Raw genomic sequence first — 21,676 nt, 5'->3', positions numbered from 1 at the left:
ACATTCTTCATACTCCAACACTTGAGGAAACACAAAATTAGCCTTAAACATTCTTTTCACCATCTAACTGGTAAACATTGATATAAATAGGTTTTGTATTCCTAGTAGCCTTTTTTTTATGACTTATTTTACTGATCGAATTGGCAACCGAGCCATTCTTTCGAAGAACAGACAGTTCAAAACTAAAAACAAGGAAAATTTAATTTTAGATTATTTTTTATAAATAAATATATGAATTAAAATATTTAAACGGATATTTTAAACTAACATTCAGAAGCCAAATGGACTAACTCTATACTGAAATGCTTATTAGCACATTCTTCATACTCCAACACTTGAGGAACACAAAATTAGCCTTAAACATTCTTTTCACCATCTAACTGGTAAACATTGATATAAATCAGTTTTGTATTCCTAGTAGCCTTTTTTTATGACTTATTTTACTGATCGAATTGGCAACCGAGCCATTCTTTCGAAGAATAGACAGTTCAAAACTAAAAACAAGAAAAATTTAATTTTAGATTAGTTTTTATAAATAAATATATGAATTAAAATATTTAAACGGATATTTTAAACTAATATTCAGAAGCCAAATGGACTAACTCTATACTCAAATACATATTAGCACATTCTTCATACTCCAACACTTGAGGAAACACAAAATTAGCCTTAAACATTCTTTTCACCATCTAACTGGTAAACATTGATATAAATAGGTTTTGTATTCCTAGTAGCCTTTTTTTTATGACTTATTTTACTGATCGAATTGGCAACCGAGCCATTCTTTCGAAGAATAGACAGTTCAAAACTAAAAACAAGAAAAATTTAATTTTAGATTATTTTTTATAAATAAATATATGAATTAAAATATTTAAACGGATATTTTAAACTAACATTCAGAAGCCAAATGGACTAACTCTATACTGAAATGCTTATTAACGCATTCTTCATACTCCAACACTTGAGGAAACACAAAATTAGCCTTAAACATTCTTTTCACCATCTAACTGGTAAACATTGATATAAATCAGTTTTGTATTCCTAGTAGCCTTTTTTATGACTTATTTTACTGATCGAATTGGCAACCGAGCCATTCTTTCGAAGAATAGACAGTTCAAAACTAAAAACAAGAAAAATTTAATTTTAGATTAGTTTTTATAAATAAATATATGAATTAAAATATTTAAACGGATATTTTAAACTAACATTCAGAAGCCAAATGGACTAACTCTATACTGAAATGCTTATTAACGCATTCTTCATACTCCAACACTTGAGGAAACACAAAATTAGCCTTAAACATTCTTTTCACCATCTAACTGGTAAACATTAATAAAAACTGGTTTTGTATTCCTAGTGGCCTTTCATTATCACTTATTTTACTGATCGATTTGGCAACCGAGCCATTCTTTCGAAGAATAGACAGTTCAAAACTGAAAACAAGCCAAATCGTTTAAGTCTAATTTAGCTCACGCACAAAAAACTTAATTTTAAATTAGCTTTTAAAAATAAATATATAAATTAAAATATTTAGACGGATATTTTAAACTAATATTCAGAAGCCAAATGGACTAACTCTATACTGAAATGCATATTAACGCATTCTTCATACTCCAACACTTGAGGAAACACAAAATTAGCCTTAAACATTCTTTTCACCATCTAACTGGTAAACATTAATAAAAACTGGTTTTGTATTCCTAGTGGCCTTTCATTATCACTTATTTTACTGATCGATTTGGCAACCGAGCCATTCTTTCGAAGAATAGACACTTCAAAACTGAAAACAAGCCAAATCGTTTAAGTCTAATTTAGCTCAAGCATAAAAAACTTAATTTTAAATTAGCTTTTAAAAATAAATATATAAATTAAAATATTTAGACGGATATTTTAAACTAATATTCAGAAGCCAAATGGACTAACTCTATACTCAAATACATATTAGCACATTCTTCATACTCCAACACTTGAGGAAACACAAAATTAGCCTTAAACATTCTTTTCACCATCTAACTGGTAAACATTGATATAAATAGGTTTTGTATTCCTAGTAGCCTTTTTTTATGACTTATTTTACTGATCGAATTGGCAACCGAGCCATTCTTTCGAAGAATAAACAGTTCAAAACTAAAAACAAGAAAAATTTAATTTTAGATTAGTTTTTATAAATAAATATATGAATTAAAATATTTAAACGGATATTTTAAACTAATATTCAGAAGCCAAATGGACTAACTCTATACTCAAATACATATTAGCACATTCTTCATACTCCAACACTTGAGGAAACACAAAATCAGCCTTAAACATTCTTTTCACCATGTAACTGGTAAACATTGATATAAATCGGTTTTGTATTCCTAGTAGCCTTTCATTATCACTTATTTTACTGATCGATTTGGCAACCGAGTCATTCTTTCGAAGAATAGACAATTCAAAACTGAAAACAAGCCAAATCGTTTAAGTCTAATTTAGCTCAAGCATAAAAAACTTAATTTTAAATTAGCTTTTAAAAATAAATATATATATTAAAATATTTAGACGGATATTTTAAACTAATATTCAGAAGCCAAATGGACTAACTCTATACTCAAATACATATTATCACATTCTTCATACTCCAACACTGGAGGAAACACAAAATTAGCCTTAAACATTCTTTTCACCATCTAACTGGTAAACATTGATATAAATCAGTTTTGTATTCCTAGTAGCCTTTTTTTATGACTTATTTTACTGATCGAATTGGCAACCGAGCCATTCTTTCGAAGAATAGACAGTTCAAAACTAAAAACAAGAAAAATTTAATTTTAGATTAGTTTTTATAAATAAATATATGAATTAAAATATTTATACGGATATTTTAAACTAATATTCAGAAGCCAAATGGACTAACCCTATACTCAAATACATATTAGCACATTCTTCATACTCCAACACTTGAGGAAACACAAAATTAGCCTTAAACATTCTTTTCACCATCTAACTGGTAAACATTGATATAAATCAGTTTTGTATTCCTAGTAGCCTTTTTTTATGACTTATTTTACTGATCGAATTGGCAACCGAGCCATTCTTTCGAAGAATAGACAGTTCAAAACTAAAAACAAGAAAAATTTAATTTTAGATTAGTTTTTATAAATAAATATATGAATTAAAATATTTAGACGGATATTTTAAACTAATATTCAGAAGCCAAATGGACTAACTCTATACTCAAATACATATTAGCACATTCTTCATACTCCAACACTTGAGGAAACACAAAATTAGCCTTAAACATTCTTTTCACCATCTAACTGGTAAACAGTGATATAAATCAGTTTTATATTCCTAGTAGCCTTTTTTATGACTTATTTTACTGATCGAATTGGCAACCGAGCCATTCTTTCGAAGAATAGACAGTTCAAAACTAAAAACAAGAAAAATTTAATTTTAGATTAGTTTTTATAAATAAATATATGAATTAAAATTTTTAAACGGATATTTTAAGCTGATATTCAGAAGCCAAATGGACTAACTCTATACTGAAATGCATATTAACGCATTCTTCATACTCCAACACTTAAGGAAACACAAAATTAGCCTTAAACATTCTTTTCACCATCTAACTGGTAAACATTAATAAAAACTGGTTTTGTATTCCTAGTGGCCTTTCATTATCACTTATTTTACTGATCGATTTGGCAACCGAGCCATTCTTTCAAAGAATAGACAGTTCAAAACTGAAAACAAGCCAAATCGTTTAAGTCTAATTTAGCTCACGCATAAAAAACTTAATTTTAAATTAGCTTTTAAAAATAAATATATAAATTAAATATTTAGACGGATATTTTATACTAATATTCAGAAGCCAAATGGACTAACTCTATACTCAAATACATATTAGCACATTCTTCATACTCCAACACTTGAGGAAACACAAAATTAACCTTAAACATTCTTTTCACCATCTAACTGGTAAACATTGATATAAATAGGTTTTGTATTCCTAGTAGCCTTTTTTTAGGACTTATTTGACTGATCGAATTGGCAACCGAGCCATTCTTTCGAAGAATAGACAGTTCAAAACTAAAAACAAGAAAAATTTAATTTTAGATTAGTTTTTATAAATAAATATATGAATTAAAATATTTATACGGATATTTTAAACTAATATTCAGAAGCCAAATGCACTAACCCTATACTCAAATACATATTAGCACATTCTTCATACTCCAACACTTGAGGAACACAAAATTAGCCTTAAACATTCTTTTCACCATCTAACTGGTAAACATTGATATAAATCAGTTTGTATTCCTAGTAGCCTTTTTTATGACTTATTTTACTGATCGAATTGGCAACCGAGCCATTCTTTCGAAGAATAGACAGTTCAAAACTAAAAACAAGAAAAATTTAATTTTAGATTAGTTTTTATAAATAAATATATGAATTAAAATATTTAAACGGACATTTAAAACTAATATTCAGAAGCCAAATGGACTAACTCTATACTCAAATACATATTAGCACATTCTTCATACTCCAACACTTGAGGAAACACAAAATTAGCCTTAAACATTCTTTTCACCATCTAACTGGTAAACATTGATATAAATAGGTTTTGTATTCCTAGTAGCCTTTTTTTATGACTTATTTTACTGATCGAATTGGCAACCGAGCCATTCTTTCGAAGAATAGACAGTTCAAAACTAAAAACAAGAAAAATTTAATTTTAGATTAGTTTTTATAAATAAATATATGAATTAAAATATTTATACGGATATTTTAAACTAATATTCAGAAGCCAAATGGACTAACTCTATACTCAAATACATATTAGCACATTCTTCATACTCCAACACTTGAGGAAACACAAAATTAGCCTTAAACATTCTTTTCACCATCTAACTGGTAAACATTGATATAAATCAGTTTTGTATTCCTAGTAGCCTTTTTTATGACTTATTTTACTGATCGAATTGGCAACCGAGCCATTCTTTCGAAGAATAGACAGTTCAAAACTAAAAACAAGAAAAATTTAATTTTAGATTAGTTTTTATAAATAAATATATGAATTAAAATATTTAAACGGATATTTTAAACTAATATTCAGAAGCCAAATGGACTAACTCTATACTGAAATGCTTATTAACGCATTCTTCATACTCCAACACTTGAGGAAACACAAAATTAGCCTTAAACATTCTTTTCACCATCTAACTGGTAAAAATTGATATAAATCAGTTTTGTATTCCTAGTAGCCTTTTTTATGACTTATTTTACTGATCGAATTGGCAACCGAGCCATTCTTTCGAAGAATAGACAGTTCAAAACTAAAAACAAGAAAAATTTAATTTTAGATTAGTTTTTATAAATAAATATACGAATTAAAATATTTATACGGATATTTTAAACTAATATTCAGAAGCCAAATGGACTAACTCTATACTCAAATACATATTAGCACATTCTTCATACTCCAACACTTGAGGAAACACAAAATTAGCCTTAAACATTCTTTTCACCATCTAACTGGTAAACATTAATAAAAACTGGTTTTGTATTCCTAGTAGCCTTTGTTTATTACTTATTTTACTGATCGATTTGGCAACCGAGCCATTCTTTCGAAGAATAGACAGTTCAAAACTAAAAACAAGCCAAATCGTTAACTCTACTTTAGCTCAAGCATAAAAAACTTAATTTTAAATTAGCTTTTAAAAATAAATATATAAATTAAAATATTTAGACGGATATTTTAAACTACTATTCAGAAGCCAAATGGACTAACTCTATACTGAAATGCATATTAACGCATTCTTCATACTCCAACACTTAAGGTAACACAAAATCAGCCTTAAACATTCTTTTCACCATGTAACTGGTAAACATTGATATAAATCGGTTTTGTATTCCTAGTGGCCTTTCATTATCACTTATTTTACTGATCGATTTGGCAACCGAGTCATTCTTTCGAAGAATAGACAGTTCAAAACTGAAAACAAGCCAAATCGTTTAAGTCTAATTTAGCTCAAGCATAAAAAACTTAATTTTAAATTAGCTTTTAAAAATAAATATATATATTAAAATATTTAGACGGATATTTTAAACTAATATTCAGAAGCCAAATGGACTAACTCTATACTGAAATGCATATTAACGCATTCTTCATACTCCAACACTTAAGGAAACACAAAATCAGCCTTAAACATTCTTTTCACCATGTAACTGGTAAACATAGATATAAATCGGTTTTGTATTCCTAGTGGCCTTTCATTATCACTTATTTTACTGATCGATTTGGCAACCGAGCCATTCTTTCGAAGAATAGACAGTTCAAAACTAAAAACAAGCCACTTCGTTTAACTCTTATTTAGCTCAAGCATAAAAAACTTAATTTTAAATTAGTTTAAAAAAATAAATATATAAATTAAAATATTTATACGAATATTTCAAACTAATATTCAGAAGCCAAATGCACTAATTCTATACTTAAATGAATATTAACACATTCTTCATACTCCAGCACTTGAGGAAACACAAAATTAGCCTTAAACATTCTTTTCACCATCTAACTGGTAAACATTGATATATATCAGTTTTGTATTCCTAGTAGCCTTTTTTTATGACTTATTTTACTGATCGAATTGGCAACCGAGCCATTCTTTCGAAGAAAAGACAGTTCAAAACTAAAAACAAGCCAAATCGTTTAACTCTAATCTAGCTCAAGCATAGAAAACTTAATTTTAAATTAGTTTTTAAAATAAATACATAAATTAAAATATTTATACGGATATTTTAAACTAATATTCAGAAGCCAAATGGACTAACTCTATACTCAAATGCATATTATCACATTCTTCATACTCCAACACTTGAGGAAATACAAAATTAGCCTTAAACATTCTTTTCACCAGCTTACTGGTAAATATTAATATAAATCGGTTTTGTATTCCTAGTAGCCTTTCTTTATCACTTATTTTACTGATCGATTTGGCAACCGAGCCATTCACTTGAAGAAGAGACAGTTCAAAACAATAAAAAAGCCAAATGGTTTAACTCTAATTTAGCCCAAGCACTAAAAACTTAATTTTAAATTAGTTTTTAGAAATAAATATATAAAATAAAATATTTAAATTTTCTAAACTACTATTTAGAAGCCAAATGGACTATTTCTATATCTGGTCTATAATGAACGAAAGATTGAGACGGAAAGGATATGTTCTGCGAATGAAAGATGACAGAATGTCAAAGATCATCTTTTTTGGCCAACCCTCTGAGCCAAGCAAGTGTCATTTCGTCCCCGAATGGGGTGGGAAAAGGTCGTAAGAAAGAATTTGAATAAAACTAGGACTTCTTAGGAGGGGGAAGCCATCTCTCCATCTCCCAATCACAACACTTGAGGAAACACAGAATAGATTGGGATGGAGAAGCATGTGCAGCTGTGTAGGCCTCGGGCGGTTTGGCATTGCAATGATTTGTTAGTAGTAGAAGCAATATGCCTGGTCACCAAAAGCAAACAAATTTTCAGGGCTGTGGAGTCAGTTATATGTTATAACCATCATCGACTCCAAGGCTCCAATTCCTCAGCCTTTTTTTAAAGCTTCAGTTAACTAGATCTTATGGGCTATAACCAATTGCGACTCCCACTACGGAAATTTTCAATATACCACGACTCCAGAGCCCTACAAATTTTACAAAAAAAAGACCATAATACTACCTGATTCAGACAATGTAAGGGGCTCCTCAAGAATCATATCAAGAGGAGTGGTTTAGCTCCAGAAGAAGATAAAAAGATGCCGATGAAAGTATCTTATCTTAATTACGAATTGAGGCAACTTTAATGCACGCTTCTATCTGAGTTAGGATTAGTTTACTTTTCTTTTTTTTGTCAAGAGCCATATACTTAATGTTAAAAAACTTAGGAGAACTGCACTGTTATCTTGCCCAAAGAGAATAGATAACCGGTTTTGGTATTGACTAAAAAAAACCGCAACGCCATCTAGCGTTTGGCATCACTTGGCATTTTTTCAGTGTAATAATAAGATTAATTAATTTAAGTTCTACAGTTGGTAAAATCAGTATAGTAATAACAGTCTGATCTCAGTCCCTAACAGAAAAACGAATACAAACCTTGAAAAAAGCCTAATGTCGCCAAACGCTAGATGGCTTTAATGTTTTTTGCCGACACTAGCGCCAATTTCCATTCTTACAATTTACCCATACTCTTTGATCTAGCTTCTGAATGGAGGAAATGGCAGCTATTTTTTGTAATATATCTCATAGACAAAGAGATGATGTTCAAAAGAACAATAGTGCAAGATTCGCAAAAATAAATTTGACTTTTTTAGAAACTATAGAGAAGATTAACGGATATAATAAAAATAAAAATAAGTAATAATCAAAATTTAAAAAGATAATTGACAAACAAATAATCAAAGGTACCTGAAAAAAAACAATGTAAGGGGTTCCTCATGGGTCTTTTTAAAGTGAGTAATCTTGCTCAAGAAAAGATGAAAAGGAGAAGCAGATTTCCATTTATCTAAAACTGTTCGAAAACAGTTTTAACAATGAAATTAATAAAAAAAAAAATAAGTTATAATCAAAATTTAAGAAGATAATTTACAAACGAGTAATTAAAGGGACCTAAAAAATACAATGTAAGGGGTTCCTCATGCTTCTTTTCAATGTGAGTAATCTTGCTCAAGAAAAGATGAAAAGGTGAAATTAAATAAATTTTACAAAAAAATAATAAGTAATAATCAAAGTTTAAAAAGATAACTGACAAACAAATAATTAAAGGTACCTGAAAAAGACAATGTAAGGGGTTCCTCATGGGTCTTTTCAACGTGAGTAATCTTGCTCAAGAAAAGATGAAAAGGCGCTGCAGATTTCCATTTATCTAAAACTGTGCGAAAACCACTTGCTTGGAGGGCTGATGCTGACGAGCTCTGGATATATTTCAATTGCGATGGCCCATGATCTAAAAAATTAACATTGAGGTAACAAGTATTTCCACCCAAGTTTAATAGGAGAGGGTCAGAACCGGATAAAGGGCCAAAAATTTGAAAGAGCCCCGAATTACCATCAAAATGAAAAAAAAAATTGAAGTTTAAAGCAAATTGTGTCTGCCGATAATGGATAAATTACGGATTATTCAAACAATTAAAAATATACTTGTCTTAAATTTGCACTGCTGGATGAGATTTATTAATGTGTTTATTATTATATAACATATACTTTATACTATAGAAAACTGACAGCCGTAAAAGTTCATATCAAATTTATTGAATTTAATCGGGATAGTCCTATATTAGAGATATTTTGCACTGCGTACAAGTTTACATTCGTAAACTACTACGCAGGTATGTTTTGTTCAAATACTTATTATGCAGTGAGGGCCCCACAAAAAAAAACACTCCGGCCCCACACTCACTACAATCGATCCTGGAGAGGATCATCCATATTGCCTGGGAGTCGGTATTTTCACCCAGGAAGATCTCCGCTCGCAGAAAATTGCCCGTTATTGAACCCAAGTTCAATTCGGGCAATCGTCCCTATTTTCCACCCCGTGTGCAAGTATTAAAAAAACTAACAGAAATGGTAAGATAATTTTGTAAATTACATTGGCCTGCCATAAGAAAAATAAAATTGAAATAATAAAGATTTTTTTGATGGTTCATCGGTGACATCTACTTTTTGGACAATACAAAAGTAGATGGCCGAATTGTTGGCATAAAAAACCTAAGTTTTCAAAATCTATACCATAAGTCCAATTTTACAGTTTCACAATACCTCTTGAATTTCAGTGTATCAGGTCAAACAATTTTTTATTAAACATGAGCCAAGTTTTAAATTGTGTCGTTAGCTGATGAATACCTAATAATATCTTTTATATTATTTATATAGATATAAATAATATTTATTTCAGCATATATTTCAATATATATTTATATTTTTCAATATATATTTATATTGAAATGGATCACTTTTTGAATCCCACTTCCTATCCTCTCCATGGTTCCAACACCTTGTACTAATAATATAATGTGAACTAATAGCTTTACGTACCACCTAAACTTAAAAAACAAACGCACTTAAAAATATTTACAATTAACCCTAAAGTTTGAGCATTTAATAATTCAACAAATTTAAATTCGTGGTAGTGGATCTTGCATAGGTGTGAATTACCTTTAGAAAGAAACAAAGAGAGAAAACTCAAAGAAGAAAACAGACAAAACGAGACTTCGGCCAGTAGCGAAAAGACAAAAAACCTTAACGACGCGGAAATTTCACCTGCACAAAAAAGTGGCGTCTTCAGCGTAAAAGAAACAAAGATTAAAAAACTAAAATAAACTAAAAAAAAAACTAACACTAATATTAAGCTACAATTGTCGGAACAGAACACTTGGGTCATTGCTACTAATAGTTACTTCAATGAAAGCAACAAAGCAACTGCTTTCTCTGTCTGCTTTTTGTATGTTTTCTTCATTTAGTTTTCTCTCTTTGTTCCTTTGTCATGGCTGGCCATTTTCGTCAATTTTTTTTTAGTAGAGTCAGGGACGTAGCTCCAGCATTTTTTCAAGGAGGAGGGGAACGGCCCTCCCCCCAAAACGACGCCACTAAGTAAAGCTGATTTAAATATTTTGTAATTTTTACCCTGTATCTGAGAGACCTTTCGTTCTTGTTCATCTAACTTCTTCTTCTTCTGCAAGGGAAATTCTCCATTCTCGTCCCGGCTTCTTGGGTTTACCTTCTTTTTTATCTCTTCCTCTTTACTTTGATCTGTGTCTGGCACACTCGAATCTGTAAAACGTAGGACACAATCTAATCACGGGAAAAAAACAAACTGGTTCTTGCTCAAAAAAGTGCAAGTAAAAAACAATTTGCACATCCCTTTTTCTATATCCCCTCTGAGGTAAAAAGTGTGCACTTAGCACGAAAAGTGTGCAAGTTGGCAACCCTGTTCCTTAGGTTAAATGTACCTTTGAGAAATATACCAACTACTGACGTTTAAAGCGAAAGAAAACTGAAACCCAAAAAAATTTATTTTCACTCTTCGGCGTCCCCTCTGAGGCAAAAAAAGTGCATTTCATGCGAAAAATGTGCAAGTTGGCAACTCTGGTTTCTTGGCTATATTTGCCTTAGAGTTACCCATCCTTAAGGGAAGTAGGGAGGAGCGACATGTGTTTTGAACCACAATCTCGCAATTGTGATGCAACAATTATTAATGTAGTTAGTGATAATAGTGATAAAAGCATATTTTCATTGAATATGCATCTTGTGAGTTTTGGGTCCTATCGTTTTGTTGCAAGTTCGAAATGACTGGAGAATATGGATTGAAATTTCTCATTACATTTTGGAATATGTACCAGAGATTTTCCAAATGAAGAGAAAAGGTGGATTGGTTTCCAATAAAAACATGACAGTGTGACACGCATGTAGGAGAAGCATCAACGTCTGGTTCCTTCCCCTTCCAAAACGTGTAGGAGGAGCAACAGTAAAAACAACAACAAGTAGAACAACAGGAAATTTATCTAAGACAGTGAAATTTGTTTACACCTTAAGAATATTTCGGACCCATCCTCAGCAAGTTACGTATATAAATAAAATACAACTTATAAACAAACTTGAATCAATAAAACTAAAATTAAAAAACTAAAACAATCCCAGAACCGTTAGTACAACAAAGTTCAACCAGCATTGAAGGTGAAATCATACGACACGAGGCAATTCATTCATGTATAAATTATGAACATATTGCTATTCCTGCCTCTTTAGCAGCTGGCCTTCTTGCCTTTTGGCTATTGGTATTTCTATATAATTTATAAGTAATTTTTCATCAAATATATGCATAAAGCATTGAGTGAATACTCCCCAAAATCCCTATTTAAAGAAACACTATTACTTAGCTTAGGCTTAACTTCAATTGCCTCAAGATCAGCTTATTTAATTCCCAAGTCATTGCTAATGAGCAATTGTAAGTTTAATTTTACTTATAAATATATTATATATATATATATATATATATATATATATATATATATATATATATATATCAAATACATATTTTATATATTTTATTTATATACGTAATTTGCTGAGGACGGCTCTTGGATATAGAGCAGAAATAAACTTAAGGTTTAAACAAAGTTTAAACCTTTGTTTAAATCTTTATTAAACCTTTGTTAACCTTAAGGTTAGCTAAATTCCATGTTGTTTTACTTATCGTATTTAAGACGGAAAGGCTGTGTGGTCTTCATCATTATTTAAACCAATGTCCGGTGCCTCCCTCTCCAAATAAAAGAACCTTTCACATTTTCTACTACTTCCTCTATAAGAAAATACGTGGTTTGCTGAGGACGGCTCTTGGATATAGAGCCGAAATAAACTTAAGGTTTAAACAAAGGTTAAACCTTTGGTTAAATCTTTGTTAACCTTGAGGTTAGCTAAATTCTATATTGTTTTACTTATCGTTTTTAAGACGGAAAGGCTGTGTGGTCTTCATCATTGTTTACATCAATGTCCGATGCCTACCCCTCCCAGTAAAAAAAAACCTTTCAAATTTTCTACTACTTCCTCTGTAAGAAAATTCCTACTAATTTCCTTCAATATAGCCCACTTTGTCAAAGGTTTAGACAAAGGTTAAACCTTTGTTTAAATCTTTGTTAAACCTTTGTTAACCTTAAGGTTAGCTAAATCCCATGTTGTTTTACTTATCGTTTTTAAGACGGAAAGGCTGTGTGGTCTTCATCATTGTTTAGATCAATGTCCGGTCTCTCCCCCTCAAAATAAAAAACCTTTCACATTTTCTACTACTTCCTCTGTAAGAAAATTCCAACAAATTTCTTTCAATATAGCATATTTTGTCAAAAATTTAAACAAAGGTTAAACCTTTGTTTAAATCTTTGTTAAACCTTTGTTAACCTCAAGGTTAGCTAAATCCCATGTTGTTTTACTTATCATTTTTAAGATGGAAAGGCTGTGTGGTCTTCATCATTATTTACATCTATGTCCGGTGCCTCCTTCTTCCCAACAAAAAAACCTTTCACATTTTCTACTACTTCCTCTATAAGAAAATTCCAACTAATTTCTTTTGTCAAAGGTTTAAACAAAGGATAAACCTTTGTTAAACTTTGTTAACCTTAAGGTTAGCGAAATCCCATGTTATTTTACTTATCGTTTTAAGATGGAAAGGCTGTGTGGTATTCATCATTGTTTACATCAATATCCGGTGCCTCCCCCTCCCAATAAAAAAACCTTTCACATTTTCTCTACTTCCTCTGTAAGAAAATTTCAACTAATTTCTTTCAATATAGCCTATTTTGTCAAAGGTTTAAACAAAGGTTAAACCTTTGTTAACCTTAAGGTTAGCAAAATCCCGTGTTGTTTTACTTATCGTTTTTAAGATGGAAAGGCTGTGTGGTCTTCATCATTATTTACATCAATGTCCGGTGCCTCCCCTTGCCCAATAAAAAAACCTTTCACATTTTCTACTACTTCCTCTGTAAGAAAATTCCAGCTAATTTTTTTCAATATAGCCTATTTTGTTAGTATGCTGCCATCTTGACGAATCTGATCCCTCCCCAAGCAAATCCTTGTGCATCTCCAAGATGGTAATTAGTATTACGTAGTATTGTCTGACAAACATACGAAAAACTGAAATCTAATAGAAACAAAATTATCATTAATCAATCTATAAGATTGGTTAAAACATACTGACTGCTAACATTTCCATATATTTGTGAAATTATGCAAAACTAGAACTTTTCTGAAACTAGAGGTGACTGAAAAATTCAATGCAGCATCACGTGGGTTAAAAAAAAGCTTTTGTTTGAAAAACAAACATGTAAACACTTAAAAGCAATTACGGGAAAAAATTTAGTGAGACCTTGAGAAACGTCAATCAGTAACCAATTTGCTGAGTGTGATCTCTCCAGTTGTCTGTTCATTGTTTCAAGCAAAGGTTCAACAGAGGCATAAAATCTTGTGATTAGAGATTGGGAAGTATTAGAGGGAATTTCATGTCTTTGGGGATGTAAAAAAATACAAAAAAGAAGAAATTAGAACTGAAACTGAATTAAACTAGGACATGAGAGCCAAAAAGTGGAAAGTTTGGAGGTGAATAAACAAATTGTTCCTCAATAAGTTTTATGGAATCAGAACATCACCCTTGAGGAGATGATGATGATGGTATCGAATTTCAGATCATCATATCGATGATAATAGAGATGTTGATGATGATAGAGATGGCGATGATGCCATCGAACTTTTGTGTAACAGGATGTCGATTTACAAGAGAAAAAATCATATTTTAGAAAAACAAAAAAAAATTCTGTTGGAGAAGTGATCAGAAAAAATTCCTGTTGGAGAAGTAATCAGAGAAAATTTACTCTCGGAGAAGTAATCAGAAAAATTCCTGTTGGAAAAGTACTCAGAAGAAATTCCTATTGGAGAAGTAATCAGAAAAAAATCCTGTTAGAGAAGTAATAATATAAATATAAATTGGCATTGTAGGGTAGAAATAAATGTATTTAAGCTGTTGAAGGATGAATCGCTAAATTTAGTATCTTATTTTGATATATGTGTGTTAAGTAAGGAGTTAAATGTTAAGTTATTAATAGTAGGGTACTTGATATTGTAGTTATGTTTTTTTTTAAACTCTTTCTGAGGTTAATGTTAATTATTATTTTTCTACAATAATTAACATTAGTATGCTGTGGCATTTGGAGGGCATGTGTTTATGTGACATTTTTGGTTAATAATTTGTATTAAATTAAAATTAAACTAAAATTTGCTAGAAGTCCAGCATTAATTTTTTTTTATATAAGATCAACTTTTTTCTGCTTGTAGATTCTAATTTCCAATTATGGGACATTTAGATAGCCGCCTGTTTATTGCTTCAGGTAAAAGTTCAATCAAGCTATTGGATATAGTAGCCCAACGTAAGGAAGCACTAGTTGTATATTCAATCAATCATTTATTACCCACAACTACAAGACAACAAGTAGTACAAGTGGAGTACAAACATAATAATAAAAAAGAAAAACCAAAAAAGAACTCAACAAACACTAGCAATTAAATTAAACTAAGAAAAGAACTCTAAAAGACCATGATCAGGGCCAATATTACAAAATACATCTACAGAAAGCTTTTTGTGTAGGTTACTGAGTTTTCGAGTTACATCTGTGAAATGTACACTTGTAACTTGATACCAATTTACAGGCAATGGCTTCAGATAAAGAAGAAATTGGCAAAATTTGAAATATAAAACTTTAATCTTTTTCAAACCCTTTAGCTTAGGAACAGAACGAACACCCGAAAAATAAAGCACAGAATGATCAGAAAAAGTCGAGAATAAACACCCAAGAGCTCTTCTGTTATATTTTTAACGATGTGCTTCAATTTTTGAATAACTGAACTGAATTTTGTTTACTGAATCAGCAACAATCTGTTTACGAAAGAGAGCTAGAGAATTAGAAACAGTAATACCAAGCCACCGAAAGGAAGAGACAGAAAGTACAGAAAATTCATTACATACCAGAGGAGTAGAAGACAGATTATAAGATAAGAATTCACACTTGTCAAGATTCATTGATAGACTAATATTTAGAACAGGCCGAGAAACTAAGGAAATCATAACAGAAAGAGCAGACTTGGTACAACTATTCAGGAGAATATCATAAGCATGGGCAATGTAAAAAGTACCAGAACAACCGAAATAAAGAATACCTGAGACGTTTTCCAAAACAAAAGAAATAAAAATTTTGAACTGAGTTGGTGATAGAATATCTCCCTGTCTTACACCACAAAATACATGGATACTTGTTTTTTGTGAAGATTTAGGGCGGAGAGAAGAATTAGAATATCAAAACCGCGAAGGGTAAATCAACCAAGAAATTATCCCAAAAAGAAGCCAATAAAAAGAAAACCTGGTTATGAACAACAGAATCAAAAGCCTTTGAAAGATCAAGTGTACAGAGATATACGCCTTTACCCTTAGAAGAATTAGAAAGTAGAATAGAAGAAAGGACACGATTAGCATGTTGGCACCCCACACCAGGTCTGAAACCAAGTTGATTATCACCAAAGAAAGATATATTTCGAGTTATATTAGGTAAAAGAACATACTCGAAGACCTTACTAATATTGCAAGAAACAGATACTGGACGGTAAGAAGAGCAATCTGTTGGCGGTTTACCTCTTTTTAAAATTGAAGTCACGCTGCCACACAAAAAGCTTTCCGGGACGACAGAAGATGCCAAGCACATTTGAAACAAAAGAGCAAGATGTGCCACAATCTCAGCACATTGGGGAGTTAGATGCATTTTAGAGATAACATCAGCATCAATAGATTTCGACTTAAGATGATTCAAAGCATTCAAAACTTCACAACGCGATATAGGCAAAACAAAGCGCTGACTTAGAAATCTAGGGACAATTTTAACAAACGCTTCACCAAACTTTCTATGAACAGAATAATTCAAAACGGAGAAAATCTTCGAATAATATGCATGCCAAGAACTTGGTGGAATAGCATTGAGCTAGCTCAAGAATATTGAGCACTTAATACCCCAGGAGCTGAAAAAACGTCAAATAAAATGAAGTAAATTAGTATTGAGACTGGATAAAAGTAAGACTAATCAGTCAAAAGTAGGAGACAATTAAAATAAAATTTTCAAAGACAAAGATTTAGGAAATCAAAACTAAACCCAAGCACATCCCCTTAAGAAGGTGATGACGCAACGTTTGAAAATTTGGAGAAGCTCCTATACACCATCACAGGATATGAATTAACAAAGAAAAAAAAGTCTTCTTTGTTTGAAATTCTTGCTAGACAAGTAATCATATAAACATTTATTACGTATCATAGGCAGCGCAATCGCACTGAAGTTGGCACAATGTATTTTTTTTTTCATACCAGGGCACTTCGTATCGAAAGAGTTGTCGTAGAAACTTTGAAAATGGCTCATTTGATTGAAAATAGAAGGGGCTAGTGCCCTTTTTAATAGTCAAAAGCGATTGGAGGGCAAATAGCCCCCCCCCACGCCCATCATCCCCCCAAAAATATCTAATCAAAATTATGAGATAGCCATTTTGTTCAGCGTAGTTGATTTCCAGATAGAAAATACATTTTTGAGGAGGATTTCCAGAACTTTCACGCCAACCATTTCCCCAAACATATCCAATCAAAATTTAGAGATATCCATTTTGTTCAATGTAGTTGAAATTTATGGAAATTAGGTCTTTTAGGATGACAACCTCTCCGCCCCCCCCACAGCCCTCATGGCAAGTGTTGTAAATTATGCCCTGGGGGCATATAAGGTTTTTATTCAAAGAGTTGTCGTAGAAACTTCAAAAGGGCTCATTCAATTGGAAATTGAAAGGGTTTGTGCTTTTTTTAATAGTTGAAAGTGATTGGAGAGCGACTAACGCCCTTCTCACTCCCACCATTTTCCCAAACATATCCAATCAAAATTTTGAGATATCCATTTTGCCCAACGTAGTAGAAAGTTCTGGAAATTAGGTCTTTTAGGATGATAACCCCCTCAGAGCCCTCAGTGCAAGGGTTGTAAGTTATGCCCTGGGGGCATATAAGGTTTATATAGAAAGTTGTTATAGAAACTTCAAAAAGGGCTCATTTGATTGGAAATTGAAATTGCCCTTTTTAATAGTCGAAAGTGAGTGGAGAGTAATTAAACCCCTTCTCACGCCCACCATTTCCCCAAAAACATTTAATCAAAGTTTAGAAATAGCCATTTTGTTCAAAGTAGTTGAAAATTCTGGAAATTATGTATTTGAGGATGACAAACCTCCCAGAGCCCCAAGGGCAAAGGTTGTAAGTTATGCCAAGGGAACATAAAAGTGTTTATAGTTGTCGTAAAACTTCAAAAAGGGCTCAATCAATTGGAAATTGAGAGGGTTAGTGCCCTTTTTAATAGTTGAAAGCGATTGGAGGTTAACTAACCTCCCTCTCTCGCCCACCCTTCCTCCAAACACATCCAATCAAAATTTTCAGATAACCATTTTGTTCAACGTAGTAGAAAGTTCTGGAAATTAGGTCTTTGAGAATGACACCCCCAGCCCTCAGGGCAAGGGTTGTAAGTTATGCCCTGGGGGAATATAAGGTTTTTATTGAAAGTGCTGTCGTAGAAACTTCAAAAGGTCTCATTTCATTGAAAATTGAAATGGCTAGTGCCATTTTCAATAGTTGAAAGTGATTCGAGAGCGACTAACGCCCCTCTCACGCCCACCATTTCCCAAACATATCCAATCAAAATTTTGAGATAGCCATTTTGTTTAACATAGTTGAAAGTTCTAGAAATTAGGCCTTAGAGGATGACAACCACCCTAACAGCCCTTAGGGTAAGGGTTGTAATTTATGCCGTTGGGGCATATAAGGTGTTTATAGAAAGCGTTATGTATTATTTTTGTTGTTGTTGTTGTTTAGACTAAGGCACTTCGTATCGAAGGAGTTGTCGTGGGAACTTCGAAAAGGGATCATTCGATTGAAAATAGAAAGGGCTGATGCCCTTTTTGATCGTCAAAAGTGATTGGAGGGCAACTAACCCCCCTTCCACGCCCACCCTCCCATTTGCACATTATGTTTAAAAACTAAATGTTGCCTTAAGATTAACTCAAAATGCACTGTGTTTATGCTAATTCCCAATAAGGCGTCTCAGCAGTATCCCAAGAACGACTGACGGTATTATGTTCAAACTTTCGGGGCTACTTCTGCTCTTAAAATTTAATCAAATCAAAATAGCGTAAATGTATGCAAGCTATCAAAGAAAGTGAACAGATTTTTTGCGAATGGTATCAAGTTTTCCATTTCAGGTCAACTAGAGGAGGTATGAAACTAAATTAAACACTACTATTTGTGTCCAGATTTTTAAAAGGGTGTATGTTGTTAAAAATTGCTGAAAATTTTTCTTCAGCATACAAACAGCAGGCCAAACTATAAAGTCTTAAAAAAACGAAAAGATTTAAAGTATTATTTTCTTTTTTCCTGAAAAGACTATGTCAATATAAAATAAACAGAATTTAATTGAAAAAAACTTTTCCCAAAAAATAAGTTTTACAAAGGAAAGTAAAGAACTCCATTAAACAAAAAATGAACAAAAATAAAATCAAATAATCTACCAAGCATAGAACTACCACAAATCAGTATCAATAAATAAATGAAACCCAAAACGAACAGAAGTTGCAATAAATAACCGAGTCAAACTCAAAACGAGCAGAGATTAACATATGTTGAGCTCAAAACCCGTATGCCTTACCAAGGCCAGAACAAAACTTGCACGTTACTGAAAAAAATACAAATGAATGTGCATTGTCAGTTTAATATACATATACTGATATTTAGTAATCAAAATGTTAATATTATCTTATTTATTAAAGTTATAAAAGTAAAAACACTTATATTTTTTCCAGTAAAATGCAAATTTTGTTCTGGCCTTGGGAAGGCATAGGGGTTTTGAGCCCAACTTATGTTAATTTCTCCTCGTTTTGAGTTTGACTCAGTTGTTTATTGTAATTTATCAAAAAAACTTTTTTCGCAAAATAAGTTTTTCAAAGAAAAGTAAAAAACTCCATTAAATAAAGAATGAGCAAAAATAAAAATAAAATAATCTACCAAGCTCGAAACTGCCACAAATCAGCATCGATAAATAAATGAAACCCAAAACGAACATAAATTAAAATAAATAACCGAGTCAAACTCAAAACGAGCAGAAATTAGCGTAAGTTGGGCGCAAAACCCCTATACCTTCCCAAGGCCAGAACAAAATTTGCACTTTACTGAAAAAATATAAATGAATGTGGATTGTCAGTTTAATATACATATACTGATATTCAGTAATTAAAATGTTAAAATTATTTGATTTATTAAAGTTATAAAAGTAAAAACATTATAATTTTTTTCAGTAAAGTGCAAATTTTGTTCTGGCCTTGGGAAGGCATAGGGGTTTTGCACCCAACTTATGTTAATTTCTGCTCGTTTTGAGTTTGACTCTGTTGTTTATTGTAATTTATTTTCGTTTTGGGTTTCATTTATTTATTGATGCTGATTTGTGGTAGTTTCGGGCTAGGTAGATTATTTGATTTTTGCTCATTTTTTGCTTAATGGAGTTCTTTACTTTTTATTTGAAAAACTTATTTTGTGGAAAGTTTTTTTTAATTAATTTCTGTTCGTTTTATATTGACATATTCTTTTCAGGGAAAAAGTTTAAATTTAAATCGAAAAAGTTTAACAGTTTAAATCTTTTCATTTTTTAAGACTTTCTAGTTTTGCCTGATATTTGTGTGCTGGAGAAACATTTTCAGCAATTTTTAACAACATACACCATTTTAAAAATCTGGAGACAAATAGTACTGTTTAACTTAGTTTCATATCTCCTCTAGTTGACCTGAAATGGAAAACTTGATACCATTCGCAAAAAATCTGTTTACTTTCTTTGATAGCTTTGATACACTTACACTATTTTGATTGGGTTAAATTTAAGAGCAGAAGTAGCCTCGAAAGTTTGAACATAACACCCTCAGTCGTTCTTGGGATACTGCTGAGATGCCTTATTGGGAATTAGCATTATCACAGTGCATTTTGGTTTAATCTTGAGGAAAAATTTAGTTTTTAAACATAATGAGCAAATGGGAGGGTGGGCGTGGAAGGGGGATTAGTTGCCCTCCAATCACTTCCGACTATTAAAAAGGGCACCAGCCCTTTCTATTTTCAATCGAATGAGCCCCTTTCGAAGTTCCCACGACAACTCCTTTGATAGATAGATAGATATTTATTTCGAGAAATTACTATCACAAGCCCTGAAGGGCCAAATTCGAATTTCGAAGTCCATAAAAAAACAAACAAGCAAGAAAATCATAACAAAAGCACAACAACTAAAAAATTGGCAACCAATGCAAAAAAATAAATAAATAATTAAATATTGGAATGCTATATGATTCCTTTGTCACTTATATTAAAAACTGCAAAATGGCAACTAGTTAAAAAGATAAAAACTGAAAAAATAAATAATATACACATTAACAACTTTTTAAAAAACAACATAAAAATAAGATTGGTACTAAAAAAAGAGTAAAAAGAAAAACGAGTTGTTTCTTTTATTATATAAGAGAAAAGAAAAAATTTATATACAAATTAACACCTATAAATTATGCCAGTAAAAAAAAGGATAAAAGATTTCTTATACTGCAAGGTAGTACAAACAATGGGAGATAAGGTGGGGATAGGCTGGGACACAGCTCGTGGAGGACGATTTCTATCAGGTACATGGTAATCAGGGAAAAGGTTCGCAGTACGGGGGTTCAAAAGTGGTCATCAGGGAGAGCATTTTCTGATTTTTTTTTTCTGGGAAACATAATGAGTAGGAATCAATTAGTTTTTTGTGAAAAATCAAAATTTTGTCATCAAAATTATTAGAAATATATAGGTCTGACCAATTTTCACTGGTCAGCCATGATCCAAAAGAAAAAAGGCCTGTGTCACTGAGGGGACGGCAAACCCCAATGGAGGTAGTAAAGGAATGTTCAATGGCTGAGAAGGGAGAAACAAGAAGACAATAGTGGTAACTGCCTCCTAGTGGTGGCAGTGCTTGCGGGGAGTTGTAATACTTACTCATGTTTGAACAAATAACGTCCAGAGAGGTGTTACCTTTTGTTGTAGATATTTTAACCAGTT

At 31.7% G+C, this 21,676-nt stretch overlaps 1 protein-coding gene across 2 annotated transcripts in view; it reads right to left on the bottom strand.

Moving 5' to 3' along the window:
- The window catches only part of gkt (tyrosyl-DNA phosphodiesterase glaikit), a 112,426-nt gene that overhangs the window by 42,686 nt on the left and 48,064 nt on the right, over positions 1 to 21,676 (bottom strand). For both annotated transcript variants that reach the window (XM_089103523.1, XM_089103525.1), the window contains exons 3-4: positions 10,642 to 10,788; positions 8,789 to 8,965 (exon numbers count right to left, since the gene is read on the bottom strand). In XM_089103523.1, coding sequence (XP_088959649.1) covers positions 8,789 to 8,965; positions 10,642 to 10,788 — 324 coding nt within the window. The remainder of the gene's footprint in view (positions 1 to 8,788; positions 8,966 to 10,641; positions 10,789 to 21,676) is intronic.

Source organism: Artemia sp. Qi Xiang Cuo, chromosome 17, assembly GCF_049724085.1.
Source record: "Artemia sp. Qi Xiang Cuo chromosome 17, ASM4972408v1, whole genome shotgun sequence".
NCBI classification, from domain to species: Eukaryota; Metazoa; Arthropoda; class Branchiopoda; order Anostraca; family Artemiidae; genus Artemia; species Artemia sp. Qi Xiang Cuo.
Note: the sequence above shows the minus strand (reverse complement) of the source record. Positions and strands in the feature narration are given on the sequence as shown.